The sequence below is a fragment of the Garra rufa genome, chromosome 20 (genome assembly GCF_049309525.1).
Source record: "Garra rufa chromosome 20, GarRuf1.0, whole genome shotgun sequence".
Taxonomy (NCBI): Eukaryota; Metazoa; Chordata; class Actinopteri; order Cypriniformes; family Cyprinidae; genus Garra; species Garra rufa.
The window spans coordinates 10,942,744-10,958,298 of NC_133380.1; the positions used below are offsets into that span (position 1 = coordinate 10,942,744).

At 31.8% G+C, this 15,555-nt stretch overlaps 2 protein-coding genes across 2 annotated transcripts in view; one reads left to right on the forward strand and one right to left on the reverse strand.

The window, feature by feature from the left end:
* The first annotated feature begins 356 nt into the window (after nt 1–356).
* On the forward strand, nt 357–6,579 carry nxph2b (neurexophilin 2b). The gene is made up of 3 exons (XM_073826052.1): nt 357–726; nt 1,201–1,322; nt 5,219–6,579. The coding sequence occupies exons 2-3, from the start codon at nt 1,272–1,274 to the stop codon at nt 5,963–5,965; spliced, it is 798 nt and encodes a 265-aa protein (XP_073682153.1). The 5' UTR covers nt 357–726; nt 1,201–1,271; the 3' UTR covers nt 5,966–6,579.
* A 4,453-nt stretch (nt 6,580–11,032) lies between these two features.
* Nucleotides 11,033–15,555, reverse strand: part of spoplb (speckle type BTB/POZ protein like b) — a 19,056-nt gene continuing 14,533 nt past the window's right edge. Inside the window, exons 10-13 of the mRNA XM_073825852.1 lie at nt 14,374–14,496; nt 14,117–14,259; nt 13,663–13,716; nt 11,033–12,022 (exon numbers count right to left, since the gene is read on the reverse strand). Of these exons, the coding sequence (XP_073681953.1) occupies nt 11,878–12,022; nt 13,663–13,716; nt 14,117–14,259; nt 14,374–14,496 (465 nt within the window). The 3' untranslated portion in view covers nt 11,033–11,877. The remainder of the gene's footprint in view (nt 12,023–13,662; nt 13,717–14,116; nt 14,260–14,373; nt 14,497–15,555) is intronic.

Below are 15,555 nucleotides of genomic sequence, written 5' to 3' on the forward strand. Positions count from 1 at the left end.
CTTAATATAATAGTATGAAAATGTGATGTTATAGTTACATAAAATCTGTTTTATTTTTTGTTTTAGAGTCTCACGATAATAAAAGTTCCAAAATGCTTCTGAATAGCACTTTTGTCACAAAAATACAAACTCTGCCCACAAGGCAAGTCTTCTGCTGTTTTATGAACCATCAAAGTGCTTCTTAGCACTGCCTTAACACATAGTGGTTTTAAATGGCTTTACATACATAAAAAAAGCTTTAAAGTGTGATGTGTGCTGTTATTGGTGCTGATGTTGAGGGGTTGGGCTCAGTGACTCCACTGTCACAACCCAAAAGAGCACTGATCCATCACACAACATCAGTTTAGGAAGAGCAAGCGGGCAAGGATGCAGCAAAACCGGACTTTTACCCAGGGGACTGCTTAGAGAGCAGTTTTATGATCATTTTTTTTTTCTTTTGGATGGACAATCACATCCACGCATAATCGTGTTAGGATATGTGAGTGTTGCAGAGGAAAGGCACGCAGCCAGATGAGCAGAGCTAAGAGGATTTAATGCAGCTGGACAGAAGCCACACTGAGTTAAGAAGAAGATTATATTGTTTTAATCAAATGCAGAGAAGTTTTTATCGCTGGTCACTTTGAGTTCGGACTGTCGAGGAGCGATGTTTGTCTTCAGCATCCAATAACTACTCTATGAGGATGCTCACCGCACAGAGATGTATGCGTCCAACTCTACATTAAAAGGGTGAGTTATACTAAAACAGATTACTGGTAATCATATTAATCATAATTTGCTATTTTGGTTATAATAAGTTTCCTGCATCTATTTCATTTAGCTATTTCACCTTTTCTTAAAATAGTCATTGTATACTCCATTGAAACAGCATTATTGTAATTTTATTAAACATGGTTTTATGACTTCTTCATTTTATTTGAGAGACTACATGGTGTTTGTAATATTTAACATTTATCTTTCACACCACAGGATCTGTAAAAAAGGTTAAACAAATGGTAAAAGCCTAATTAAAACGGTAAACTTGACCAGTTTGGTTACCTATTTTCATTTTAAAATGTTATTTGTTAATGACAAACTAACATAATTTTACCTTTACATGGGGAACATCAAGTTTGGCTCTTTCTTGTTATTTGTTGTTTGTTTTTAACACTAATTTTGTATATTTCCTCATATTTTGAAGCATGACAGGTTTTGTGTTTTTAGGAATACTGACTCGAGACCTCGCCACGAGTGGACCTGATCTTTACTAAGCCAGATCTGGACTCAAAAAACGCATGAAGATGTGCCAGTGTTACTCTGCCCTGCTTATGCTCTGCTTACACATGGTATGAGTTGTATTTCAATTAATTTAATTAAAGCAAACTTTAATATGTGACTGCAGTATTTCGTTTGTTAATGAACCATTTCTTCTCCCAGGTTGTATTACTTGTGAAATTATTATTATTATTACCATTATTATTATTGCAATTTTTGATCATCTCTGTAATTACCATTTTTTAAGTAGTGTATAAATTTCAAAAACAAATTATTTTAATAAAATTGGATTTTTATTTTTTTATTTTTTGAAAAGAGACAAAATAGTTTGTGTAATCCAAATATGCCTTTATGTCTTATTTCCTCTGTAAATCTTTGAATAATCCAGTTTCCGCAGGGCCCTTAATCCATCAGTTTTGCTTATGTCTCGGAGGAGAACAAAAATTTATGATTGTGTTTTTATTTCCGAAGATTAATTTTAATGCATTTGAACTGACTTCACAAACCCAATGCAGATTTTAATTTAAAACTTTATCCTAGAAACCAGTTTAAGCCAGTTTAAGATGAAATGACAACCTTTGTGTTGGTTGAACCTTAAGTCCTGTCTCAAGAGACCTTTTTTTCTTGCACCGCAATCACAAAGTCAGATTTTTATCATTGGTTATTTTTTCCCCTTAATTTATTTCTATCCTTGGACTGCTATAAAGTAAAAATGTGTTTAGTTAAGATTAAGTACATATATATATATATATATATATATATATATATATATATATATATATATATATATGCAATTTATTGATTTATTATTTTAAATAAAATAAAAGCAACAAAAAATTAAGCTGAATTATTTTGGGAAAAAACTATGTTTTTTTTTATAAATACAAATATATAAATATAAATAATATTTCTTTTTCACGTACAATTTTTCCCAAAATTAATTATGTTCACCAGTTTGTTATGATTGACCAAAATTAACTACTTTTTGCTCTGCTTCATTTTATTTATTTATTTATTATTTAAATTAATTTAATTAAACAAAAATAACAAAAAATAAAGCAGACTTATTTTTGGAAAAAATTTTATGTGAATTTCCTTTTTTTATAGAAATACAAATATATACATTTAAATAAAATTCAATAAATAATATCAAATAACTACATTTTCCCCCCAAATTAACTCTTTTAGCCAGTTTATTATGACTGACCAAAGTTAACTACTTTTTGCTCTGCTTTATTTTATTTGTTTATTTATTATTTAAATTAATTTAATTAAACAAAAATAAAAAAATGAAACAATTATTTTTGGAAAAAACTAATGTGAAAAGAAATTATTTATTTATTTTTATTTATAAATAAAAAATATAAATATAAATTAAATTAAATAAATATTTTTCCCCAAGATTAACTCTTTTCACCGTTTGTTATGATTGACCAAAATTAACTACTTTTTGCTCTGCTTCATTTTATTTATTTATTTATTTATTTATTTATTTATTTATTTATTATTTAAATTAATTTAATTAAAAAAAATAACAAAAAATGAAGCAATTATTTTTGGAAAAACTTAATGTGAAAGAAATGATTTATTTAATGTTATTTATAAATAAAAAATATATAAATATTAATAAATAAAAAATTCACATTAATTCTTTTCACCATTTGTTATGATTGACTAAAATTAACTACTTTTTGCTCTGCTTCATTTTTTTTTTTTTTTTTTTGATATCTGCTAAAATTTTCTCCTTATTTTTTCACATTTCGCATCTCTCATGTCTCCTTACCTGCAGAGAATGTCGGTATTTCTTTCGTTCTGTGGATCGTAAATGTGCACGATACTGAAATTAACAAACTGTATAATTGGATTTTAGTTCTCATTCACCATCACGGGTTTGAATTGTGAAGCGTACAACAAAAACGATCTGTCTCATAAATATCTACCCCCTGTTTTTTTTTTATCTCTGAAAAATAGACTTGGGGAGATGGGGACTAAACAGCCATTTGGGACATATACACTTTCACTCTATCAAATGATGCCTATGTGAGAGGCTTTTGAGCTTCCTTGAAAGATGGAGAGAATGAGAGTAGGGCAGCTCCTCCCTGATCTTCCTCCTTTGGTCTTTCCTGTGCTGTTTTCCATTCATTCATATTTCACCATGCCTGCAGTGCAAAACAAAGTAATAACTCATTGATTGGCTGTAGTACTAATATACATCTCTAGACTCAAATGGGTGCGTTTTAGGAACCCGTTTTGCTGGGTGTGAGGTAGGCTTAGGCTTGAGGTAGATGAGTGTTTATTGAGTCAGTAGTAAACTTGCATTACCGTGCTCTGGAGATGTTACATCCTGTTTGCGTCATTTAAAACAGAGCTGTCTCATGCAGCTTTCAGTTTCCCATCCCCTCTTTATGTTTTGATTATTTATGTAGTGATGCATCTTCTTTGATTTATTCTACATGCTAGCTGTAATTTTATTCTTGTTATGCTGTAGTAGATTCATTTATAATTGTGCATCTGATGTGTGAATGTGCACATACACATCAGTTTATGGCATTTTGGGAGCTCTTAAAAAATATAAATGCGCATTAAATCTAAATATGTTTTGTATGCCTAAAGGAATTTTCTTTCCTGCATCTATTGATGCAGCCTGAAAAGTGTTCCTACAATTTCCTAAAGCGTTTTTCTGCTTTGACAGGATGGTGCCTCAAGCATCTATTCATTTTAATAGTGTGATATAGATTGACCGCTTTTCATTTAAAGATGCTTGAGGCGTTATTTAGGGTTTCTTAGATTGCTACACTGGCATAAACCTCTGGAGAACCTCTAGGCACCCTTTCTCAAAGGGAAGTTCTCTGAAGAACGTTTAAAATGGAAATCAGTTCCTGTAAGAACTCATCTGCACTCTTAAAAATAAGCTTGCAAAAGGGGGTTTTCATAGCAATGCCAGAGAAGAACCATTTTTTGGTTCTTCAAAGAACCTTTCAGCAGTTCCTAAAAGAACCATTTTTTCTTAGTGTGAGGAACCTTTTAAAAATCTAAAGATTCTTTTTTGTGTGTGTGTGTGAAATGGATATATTCCATGGATGGTAAAGTTCTTCATGGATTCATGCTTTCGCACCGCGTAGTTCTCAGAACTCTTCTAGGAACTAGCTAGCATGGTGGTTCATAGAGAACCAATTTCCCCCTTGGGCCGCTTTCCTGGTTGCATTCGCACCGGCAACAGGAACTCTGAAGCGTCCGACAGCGACGTCTTTATTCATGGCATTTACAAAGTCAACAACCAGTGAACGGAGGACGATGTGATCGGTGCTATTTTTTTTTTGTGTCTTGTGATGTTTTCTATGCATTTAGACAATCAGTGTACACTTACACTGGGGCAGCCGTGGCCTAATGGTTAGAGAGTCGGACTTGTAACCCAAAGGTTGCGGGTTCGAGTCTCAGGTCCGGCAGGGATTGTAGGTGGGGGGAGTGAATGTACAGCACTCTCTCCACCCTCAATACCATTACTGAGGTGAGTCCCTTGAGCAATTTAGTTCCTCCAAACGTTTCTAGTTCCTGTGGTGCAAACATGCCAAAAAGCGGGAACTTCCGCCAATAGTTTTAGGAACTGAATGAAAAGGTTCCACCAGTGCGAAAGCTCCTATAGGTGCCAATAAAGAATTTTATTTTTAAGAATATGGTACCTACAGCAACCTCACCATAAGAGAAAGTTCCTTGAGTACACACTAGGATATCTGAAACCCCTACAAAAGGTTTCCAAGGAGTTCTCAGAAAAATTCCACTAGTGTAGTAGCAGTCTCAATAGCTAATATGGAAGTAAAGTGGTTTTTGAATGTCACATAATGTTGACTTTATATAATGTTTATTTATTTTTGTCCACTGGACTGGATTGGATGTTTATTTTTCTAAAGATGCATTAGCTTCTACAACCACTTTGGTTAACATTTGTCTTCCTGGTTTTTCTTTGAAGGTGACATGTGGAGCGGAGCTCAGAGCAGCCGTGTCTCCTCTGGGTTGGGGAGAGAGCGATAAGGAGGAAAGTGTCTCTCCTTACAGCTCTCGTTCAGGGATTCTCAAATCCCTGCGGCTTTTCTCCCACCCGTCCCAATCAAACAGCCAAAGCCGTGAAACTGCTCAGGACCCTGGGGCACTGGATCTCTGGGCTTGGTTATCCAACCACACTGATATCGAAGGGACCCTCTCGAGGGCCAAACGCCGTCCCTATGTGAAAACGGGCAAGTTTAAGAAAATGTTCGGCTGGGGCGACTTCCATTCGAACATCAAAACGATCAAGCTAAACCTTCTCATTACCGGAAAAATTGTGGACCACGGCAACGGCACCTTCAGCGTCTATTTCCGACACAATTCCACCGGCATGGGCAACGTGTCCGTCAGCCTGGTCCCGCCCTCCAAGGCTGTCGATTTTGAGATCACTCAACAGGAAACCATAGAGGTGCCCAAAGACAATAAGGCCTTCAATTGTCGAGTGGAATACGAGAAGACGGACCGCAGCAAGAGGACGTCCGTTTGCAGCGACTTCCCCAACAGGGTATGTTTCCAGGAACAGACCCAAAGCCATGTGTCTTGGCTTTGCTCCAAGCCCTTCAAGGTCATCTGCATCTACATTGACTTCTTCAGTGCAGACTACAAGCTGGTGCAGAAGGTCTGCCCAGACTACAACTACCACAGTGACACTCCCTATACCTCTGTGGGATAGCACAGCCTAGATTGGATGTGTTGAGGTAACTGACGTGTCATCTTGTTGTTACAACCTCTCTAGCCTGTAGTTCCCTTGTTCTGTTCCACAAAGAACTGGATAAATGGAAGCAAGGTCAGATGAGGACCAGTCTTTTGATTCTACAGTTTCTTGCTTGTCTTTCTAGGGCGGTATATGACAGGAATAGTTCACCCAGAAATTCCACAGAATAAAGTCTGTCTAATTGATTTGGAACAACATGAGGGGTTAGTAAATGACAGGATTTTCATTTTTGGGTGAACCCAAGCTTAAGCCTGAAGGCTCATGCATGTGGTTCACACTTAGCTTGGACATAACCAACACATCTATGGTTTCCACAGTGACCCTTGACCCTTTCTCCGTGACTCTTGTGATGTCATCAGTGTGACATTTTAAAATATCCAAATCAGAGTTCCCAATCAATGTAAGCTGGGATTCATTAACAGAAATCTTGTATCGAAGCCATTTGTGATGCCCTCGTTTTCATGCCAACATATTTTTGTGTTCACAGAAACATTGTCAGTAACTAAGATTAATGTTAAAGCCATAATGTGCTCCTTAGTTCTTTTGTATTTTGTTTCTGTTATTAAAGAAAAGACCAGATTTAAGTTTCCACAATGCTCCCTTGTGTTTCTTCTTCTTTGACTCCAAGACTGACGGCGGATTTTTGGTTGTACAACTACAAACAAAGAAGAATCGTAGTTTAGTCAGACAAAGCTTGAGGAGTCAAATCTGTACCACGTTTGTTACAAACCCTTAAAATCCTCAGTATCGCTCTGATGTTGCCGGAGGAGAGTCTCATTGCCGAACAACCTTAACTCTGTAATGTCTGCCATATGAAAACAAGAGGATGACATTGATTCCACATCGGTTTCATTCACAAAGGTCTGATCATATGCACAAACTCGTCTGAAAAATGTACACGGTGTCTGTGAGAGTCTGTGTAATCTCATGGCTTGATGAACAGGGAGTTTGAGGATTTGCAGCACGCTGGCTTTGATCTCAGCTTAAGTCGTCTCCAGATGTTTAAAGACTAAAAAAGAAGAGAAGATTTATGAAAGTTCGTTCAAATGATTTTTGAAGCCACAGACCAAAAAGAATATGGAGCGTCTGCAACATGCTAGTGTCCATTGGCGATGTACCGTGAGGTATGTTAAAGGTACTAATATTCTCTTCCAAGATTGTAAACTTGTCATCAAAAAAAATTTAAAGCTTAAACTATTACAATTGACCCAAGCCATGGCGCTCTCAAAGCACACATCATGTTCTCACGCAGTGAAAAATACAATGTGGAGCAGAGAGAAACTGACAATGCGTCGACAGACAAGACAGAGCAGGTCAGCTTTCAAATTTTGTCATTTTTAAAAGAAATTCAAACAATAGGTAGCGTTTTGTGGTTCTTTGTCCTGGCAGGTTGTAGCGCCTCAGATCAAGTAGCACGTGAACTAATAATCTCTTCCTTATTACTAGTTATAGCATGAAAAAAACATGAATGAACATCAGAAGGTATCTTGTTTCAACCACTGAATGACAACAATACACCATATTTCAAGTTCAAGTCCACCAACGTTAATCTACTCCTGTCTGGACAAAAATGGCAGAATCTGCATTATGATTATTTTTTACATTGGTAGTGTATTTAAGTACAATTTTTAAAATGATCTGTACTGGTGTATTTTTATTGTGGTAAACAAAAGTAGTATTTTTACATTGTTACTGTACTTAAGTACGCTTTTAAATGATCTGTATCTCTATTATTATAATTTGGAATGTAGTTAAGTATGTAGTTAAGTTAAAGTAAGTTTACCAAAATAGAAATACACTAGTAAAGTACAGATCATTTAAAACTGTACTTAAGTACAGTAACAAAGTAAAAATGCTACTGTAGTTTACCAAAATAAAAATACACCAGTGAAGTACAGATCATTTAAAATCATACTTAGATAAATTATTATAATTTGGAATGTAGTTAACTAAATGTTTACCCAAAAAATACAAGAGTAAAGTACAGATAATTTAAAACTGTACTTAAGTACAGGAACAAAGTAAAAATATTATTATAGTTTACCATAATAAAAATACATCAGTATAGATCATTTTAAATTGTACTTAAGTACATTATTATGATTTGGAATGTAGTTAAGTGAAAGTTTACCAAAATAAAATACACCAGTAAAGTACAGATCATTTAAAATTGTACTTAAGTACAGTAACAAAGTAAAAATACTGCTTTAGTTTACCAAAATAAAAATACACCAGTAAAGTACAGCTCATTTAAAATTGTACATTTATATGATTTGGAATTTAGTTAAATAAAAGTTTACCAAAATAAAAATACACCAGTAAAGTACAGATAATTTAAAATTGTACTTAAGTACGTTATTATGATTTGGAATGTAGTTAAGTAAAAGCAAATGTCTACCCAAATAAAAATGCACCAGTAAAGTACAGATCATTTCAATTTTTATTTAACTACATTCCAAATCATAACAATCTACTTAAGTACAATTTTAAATTATCTGTACTTTACTAGTGCATTTTTATTTCAATAAACTCTTACCTTTACTTAACTAAACTAAAGTAGTGTTTTTACTTTGTTACTGTACTTAAGTACATTATTATGATTTGGATGTAGTTTTAAATGATCTTACATTACTAGTGTATTTTTATTTTGGTAAACTAAAGTAATATTTTTACTTTGTTATAGTACTTAAGTAAAAGTTTACCAAAGTAAAAATACTATTTTAGTTTACCAAAATAAAAATATACCAGTAAAGGAAGATCATTTCAAATTGTACTTAAGAACATTATTATGATTTGGAATTTAGTTAAATAAAAGTTTACCAAAATAAAAATACACCAGTAAAGTACAGATAATTTCAAATTATACTTCAGTAAAATTTTAAATGATCTGTACTTTACTGGTATATTTTTATTTAGTTAAACTGAAATAGTATTTTAACTTTGTTACTGTACTTAAGTTCTTTATTATAATTTGGAATGTAAAGGTAAACATTTACCAAAATAAAAAACACACCAGTAAAGTACAGGTAATTTAAAAGCATGCTTAAGTATGATTTTAAATTATCTGTACTTTACCGGTGAATTTTTATTTTAGTAAACTTTTACCTTTACTTAACTAAATTCCAAATCATAATATTGTACTTAAGTACAATTGTAAATGAGTTGTACTTTACTGGTATTTTTTTTATTTTGGTAAACTAAAGTAGTATTTTTACTTTGTTACTGTACTTAAGTAAAAGTTTACCAGTAAAAATGCACCAGTAATTTAAAATCGTACTTAAGTACATTATTATGATTTGGAATGTTAAGTAAAAGTTTAAATGATCTGTACTTGACTGGTGTATTTTTATTTTGGTAAACTAAGGTAGTATATGTACTTTGTTAAGTACTTAAGTATTTTTAAAGTAAAGCTCATTTACAATTGTACTTAAGTACATTATTATGATTTGGAATGTAGTTAAGTAAAGGTAAAAGTTTACTAAAATAAAAATTCACCGGTAAAGTAAAGATAATTTAAAATCATGCTTAAGTACAGGTACAAAGTAAAAGTACTACTTTAGTTTACCAAAATAAAAATACACCAGTAAAGTACAGATCATTTAAAATTGTACTTAAGTAAAAGTTTGGTAAAAGTTTACCAAAGTAAAATTATGCCAGTAATTTGTTATTGTATTTAAGTACGATTTTAAAGTAAAAATACTACTTTACTTTACCAATATAAAAATACAGCAAAGTACAGATAATTTAAAATTGTACTTAAGTACATTAACAAAGTAAAAATACTTTAAAAAGTCTGACCTAATTGCAGAAGTGGACAGTAAATAGAATAATTAATTTTTTTTTTACTTAAATATTATAATTTGCTGACTAAACGCTACCTGAGGACAAAGACATTAATACATCACAGTTTACTGTTTCAGATCTAGCTAATAGGATTAAAACAGGCTGAGGTTTTAAATAGCATTAAGTGGTTTATAGCATTATGTGAGAAAAGCTTTTGACTGGAAAAATGCGCCAAGAAAGTAATATTTTAAAGAGACTATTTAAATTGCATTTTCCATTTTGCAAAGGTAACCATGCAGGAGAGAATTACAAACATTTTTTCTCAAAACAGTTTGTAAATAACACTGAATATTATTTAAAATGCAATGCAATATTGTTATTTGTTTTTTTTTTAATCAAAAACTGATCTGTGTGACCACTGGCATTACAGCCAAAAAGTCGTTTTAAAGAAAGGAGAAAAAATGGTAACACTTTACAACAAGGTTCATTAGTTAAGTACATTAGTTAACATGAACAAAAAATTTATAATACTTCTACAACATTATCTACACACACACACACACACACACACACACACACACAGATAAAATTTAATAAAATTGTATACATACACATATATATATATATATATATATATATATACACACACACACCATTTAATAACTTTTTTAATTTATATATATATATATATATATATATATAAATTAGTAACATTAAAATTTTATATATAAAATTAATTTTTTAAAATATTATTTTTTTTCTTATTAAATATTTTCTTTCTGCAAGGACGCATTAAATTGACAGATATTTTACAAATGTATCTTTCAAATTGTATTTCATATTTTATTTTAATATATTTATTTTACTAATTAAATGTATTACATTAAAATTTCTTTATTATTAAATTGAAAAAAATATTGTTTTAGTTTAATTTGAAAAAATGAATAAAAATCATATTAATTTAATTTAATAAAAAATTATATATTATCATTACATTTTATTTGATTAAATATATATATAACAACTTTATTAATCAATGTTAATTTCAGCATTTACTAATGCATTATTAAAATCACAAGTTGTTAAGATTAGTTAAGCATTGTGAACTAGCATGAACAAACAATGAACGACTATTTTCATTTATTCATTCTTTGTTTATGTTAGTTAATACATTGGTAACAAATGACACATTGTAAAGTGTTACCAAAAAAGAAACAAGACCAGAGCATTTGTTTTCTCCGTTTTATTTCCAAAGCAATAAATCAAAGTTCTTTTGAACCACAATACGTTTCTTTCAAAACACAAAGAACTCTCCTGATCCATAGAGTACGTTAAACCATGGAAAATAACTTCAACTAAAGTCCGAACTAACTCTGTGCGAAAAAGGGGAAAACAAGTTCTGTAAACAACACGGTAAACAAATCTTCATATTTACCATTAGTTTAAGTCGGTGCAAAATATCGACGTCTCGAGCTGCTTTCGTGTAATACTCACAATGTGAACCGCCTCACATTTCACCAAGCATTCTACAGCACGACCTCAGTTAATACTTACGCCAATTTGAATGAGAAACACACAATGCGACAATCTGCCAACAACATCATCACTTTAAAAGTGTCAGTGGAGACCATCTTTGCACTCGATGCGTGTGCGTGGGTATGCGTTTAGTGAGTGTATACTTGGTTTTTTTGAAACGTCAGACCACAAGTTCACGAGAAGGGTGAATGCATCCCTCCCCCCTGGAGAACATGTAAGGTCCTAAACACCACCATGTTAAAACTACTGCATTATGTGGGAGCTAGTGCAATCCAGACAGGTCTGGGATCAGTCGCAGCAGGCACGTAGCTACACGTAGAGACACAAAGGAGCGGAGGGGCAGATCCTCTAAGGCCATTTTTCAAATGACGCCCGGAGTAAACAGCATGGCGAAGTCCATTTCTCCTCGAGCACTGTGGTTTGAACTAGCTCCTCAATCCGGTCTCTGGTAAGGGCGACGGGCGAGTGAAGAGGGAGGGGGTAGAAGTAGGGCTCGGTGGGGTAGTTGCCTCCTCATGCGTTTTGTTCTAAGCAGTCTGTGAGGGCAAAGGTCAGGACTGTTTTAGCCGTTTCCTAGGCAGAGCGAAAGGGGTGCACTGGGCTGAAGCGAGAGCCCGGAATGCCTCGGCCACTAAATGAGGATGGGACTGAATCATCGCTTTCCAACCTGCCGTCTCCATTATGTCGGCGGCGTGACTGCGGAAGAGCAAAAACAAGCCTGAAGGTTACGCTCTATTAATGACAGCGCATTCGACACACGCTGATGAAATCAGTCAAAATAATCTGGGATTTTTATTCATTCGGTGAAATCATGCTAATTAAAGGAATGTTCTGGGTTCAAAACAAGTTAAGCTCTATCCACAGCATCTGTGGCATGCGGTTCGTAAGAACAAATATCACATGTATAGTAAAGTAATGGGGCAAATTGATCCAGAGAATGCAAATTAAATTAAATTCTATAAACATTAAAAATATATTTACTTTTTATTTACTTTAATTGAATGTATTTAATAAGTTTAAATACATTTTATTTAATAAATAAAATTACATAAAATATAATTTTTTTAAATGAAATGAATAAAAAAAATTCTTTCAGCAAGGATTTGTTAAATTGATCAAAACTGACAGCAAACACATTTATATTTCACTAATGTATCTTTCAAATACATATATATTTATTTTATTCAATAAATAGTATTATTAATTGAATACATTTATTTGTTTTTTATTATATTATTATTAATATTTTTTTATAATTTAATGTAAAAATTACATCAATACAATTATTGTTTATTTATATAAAAAAAAAACATTTTTTTTCACCTGTAATAAATTAATACATTTTAGTGATAGGAATTCAAAATAAAAAAATAAAGACATTTATAATATTTAATTAATTTATATTTCAAATACATACATTATATTTTAGTAAATGTATTAAATTAAAAATAAACAAGCAATTAATAAAAACGATGTATTTCTTTTATTAATTTAATGTAATGTATTAAAAAAAATTATTGAACTCTCTCTCTCTCTCTATATATATATATATATATATATATAAATAATAAATTAATACTTTAAGTGATAAAGAATTAAGAACACAACAATAAAGACATTTATAATATTTCACAAATTTATCTTTCAGAAACATACACATTTTATATTTTATAAATTAAACTTATGAAATGAATAATAATGATTTATTTATTATTAATTAAATACATTTAAATCAATAAAAATGTATATATTTATTAACTTCATGTATTTAATAAAAATGTAAAATGTATATTTTGATCAAGACTGACAGCAAAGAAAATTACAATATTTCACAAATTTATCCATTACGGTTTTCACTAAAATATTAAGCAACAATTGTTTTCAATATTGATACTAAAAAGAAGGGTTTTTTTAAGCAGCAAATCAGCATACCAAAATGATTTATGAATTTCACAATAGTGTTATTTTGCTGTGTTTAACACACATAAAAAAAATCTATAGCTTTAAAAGCTACCCATGGCTTTGTGTAAATGTGATTTTACCACAGTAAAATGGTTTGCACAGTTACTTCACTATTGACAGTACGTAAAGACTACATCGCATTCCTTTAAAACATGATCATATAGTAAAAATGGCACCATCTCATGTGTTTTGATGGAAAGGAATTCAAGGGAAAAAAAACCCTCCACAAGCTGTGCCACGAATTGTTTTTTTTTTACGGATATCTTAGTCACATAATTACTATGCAAACTGGAGCTTTCTGCTAAATACAGATGTGTTTGGTGCTTTTTATTTGCAAAGGACTCTGGGAGACGGTAACGTGTTGGCACACATACTTGCTATTCCAGTTCTTCCCATCTTTACAGCCCAGCTGTCTAAGAACACTGCATCTGAGAAAAAAAGACCAAAGCAGAATTCAGACAGAGCTCCCAGATTGCACCGCAGCCACCGTTGTCTACATTGAACAGCCAAATCATTCCAATTAATATAATTGTCTGCTTTGCTTTTAATCAGTCATTTATGCAAAGTGAAATCGGGACCATAGAAAATAAATGCACATAATTTTCCCTTCAACCTCAAGATTTGTTTTTATAATGTAGGTATATTTTTGCTCTAAATTATTTGTGTCACGTATTCTTTCAAAACAGTCCAATTAAACCTGCCAATCATTAACTTTGCAAATATTTAGAGTGTAAATACAATTGTGTTTAAGTGATCAGAAAACAAAGAATTGTAAAGTACACAAAGTATTTTTTAATAATATTGAGTATGAATTGAGTGTGTACTTGCCTATTAATGAAGTCTATGGCTTGTGCTTTAAGCTGCTCTGCGCTGTGCAGGTCAGCCAGAATGAGGATGTCAGCTACATTCTCTACAGACAAACTGTTACAGAGAGCCTCCTCACATAATACCTTTAATCTTTCCAGAGCATACTAAAAAGAAAGAGAAGAAAGCAGGCTGCAGGTCAATCACAGGAAGTGTTCACACACAACAGCAGCACAAGCACAAAACACAAGCGCTCTTCCTCCAGAACAAGAGTATCTTACCTTGTCTGCAGCAGCTAATAGGTTGTCGGCCATTTTTTCCAGGTTTGGAGCTTTACCAGTGTAAATAAATACCATCATTTCCCTAAATACATCCGGTTCCACATCGCTGATGTCTACACGGTTCTGCAATGGGATTGAAAAAAAAAAAATTAATGAACTGAAAACCTAATTTTGAATTTACAACGTTTTAGTGGCACGATAATTTTTTTTAATCAAAGATTTCAAGAATAAAGTTGAAGTGTTTTGAGAATAAAGTCAAAATATTTCAAGAATAAAGTCTAAATGTTTCCAGAATAAAGTTGAAATATTACGAGAATAAAGTCGAAATGTTTCAAGAATAAAGTTGAACTGTTATGAGAATAAATTCGAAATATTACAAGAATGAAGTCTAAATGTTTTGGGAATAAGGTTAAAATGTTTCAAAAATAAAGTCAAAATATTATGCGAATAAAGTCAAAATATTATGGAATAAAGTCAAAATATTATGGAATAAAGTCACAATGTTTTAGAAATAAAGTTGTTATGTTTCAAAAATAAAAGTCAAAATATTACGAGAATAAAGTTGAAATATATTATGAGAATAGACAAAATGTTTCAAAAATAAAGTTGAAATATTGTGAGAATAAAAGTCGAAACATGAAAATAAAGTCTAAATATTACAAGAATAAAGTCTAAATATTTTGGGAATAAGGTTGAAATGTTTCAAAAATAAAGTCGAAATGTTTCGAGAATAAAGTCAAAATATTACGAGAAAAAAGTCTAAATGTTTCAGGAATAAAGTTGAAATGTTTTGAGAATAAAGTCAAAATATTACGAGAATAAAGTCGAAACGTTAAGGGAATAAAGTCGAAATATTACAAAAATAAAGTCGAAACGTTAAGGGAATAAAGTCGAAATATCACGAGAATAAAGTCGAAACATTAAGGGAATAAAGTCGAAATATTACGAGAATAAAGTCGAAACGTTAAGGGAATAAAGTCGAAATATCACGAGAATAAAGTCGAAACATTAAGGGAATAAAGTCGAAATATTACGAGAATAAAGTCGAAACATTAAGGGAATAAAGTCGAAATATTACGAGAATAAAGTCGAAACGTTAAGGGAATAAATTCGAAATATTACAAAAATAAAGTCGAAACGTTAAGGGAATAAAGTCTAAATATCACGAGAATAAAGTCGAAA

Coding starts and splice junctions, on each gene's coding strand:
- nxph2b (XM_073826052.1), top strand. CDS start 1,272: ATGAAGATGTGCCAGTGTTACTCTGCCCTGCTTATGCTCTGCTTACAC. Junction 1,323..5,218: donor TTATGCTCTGCTTACACATG/GTATGAGTTGTA, acceptor TTTTCTTTGAAG/GTGACATGTGGAGCGGAGCT.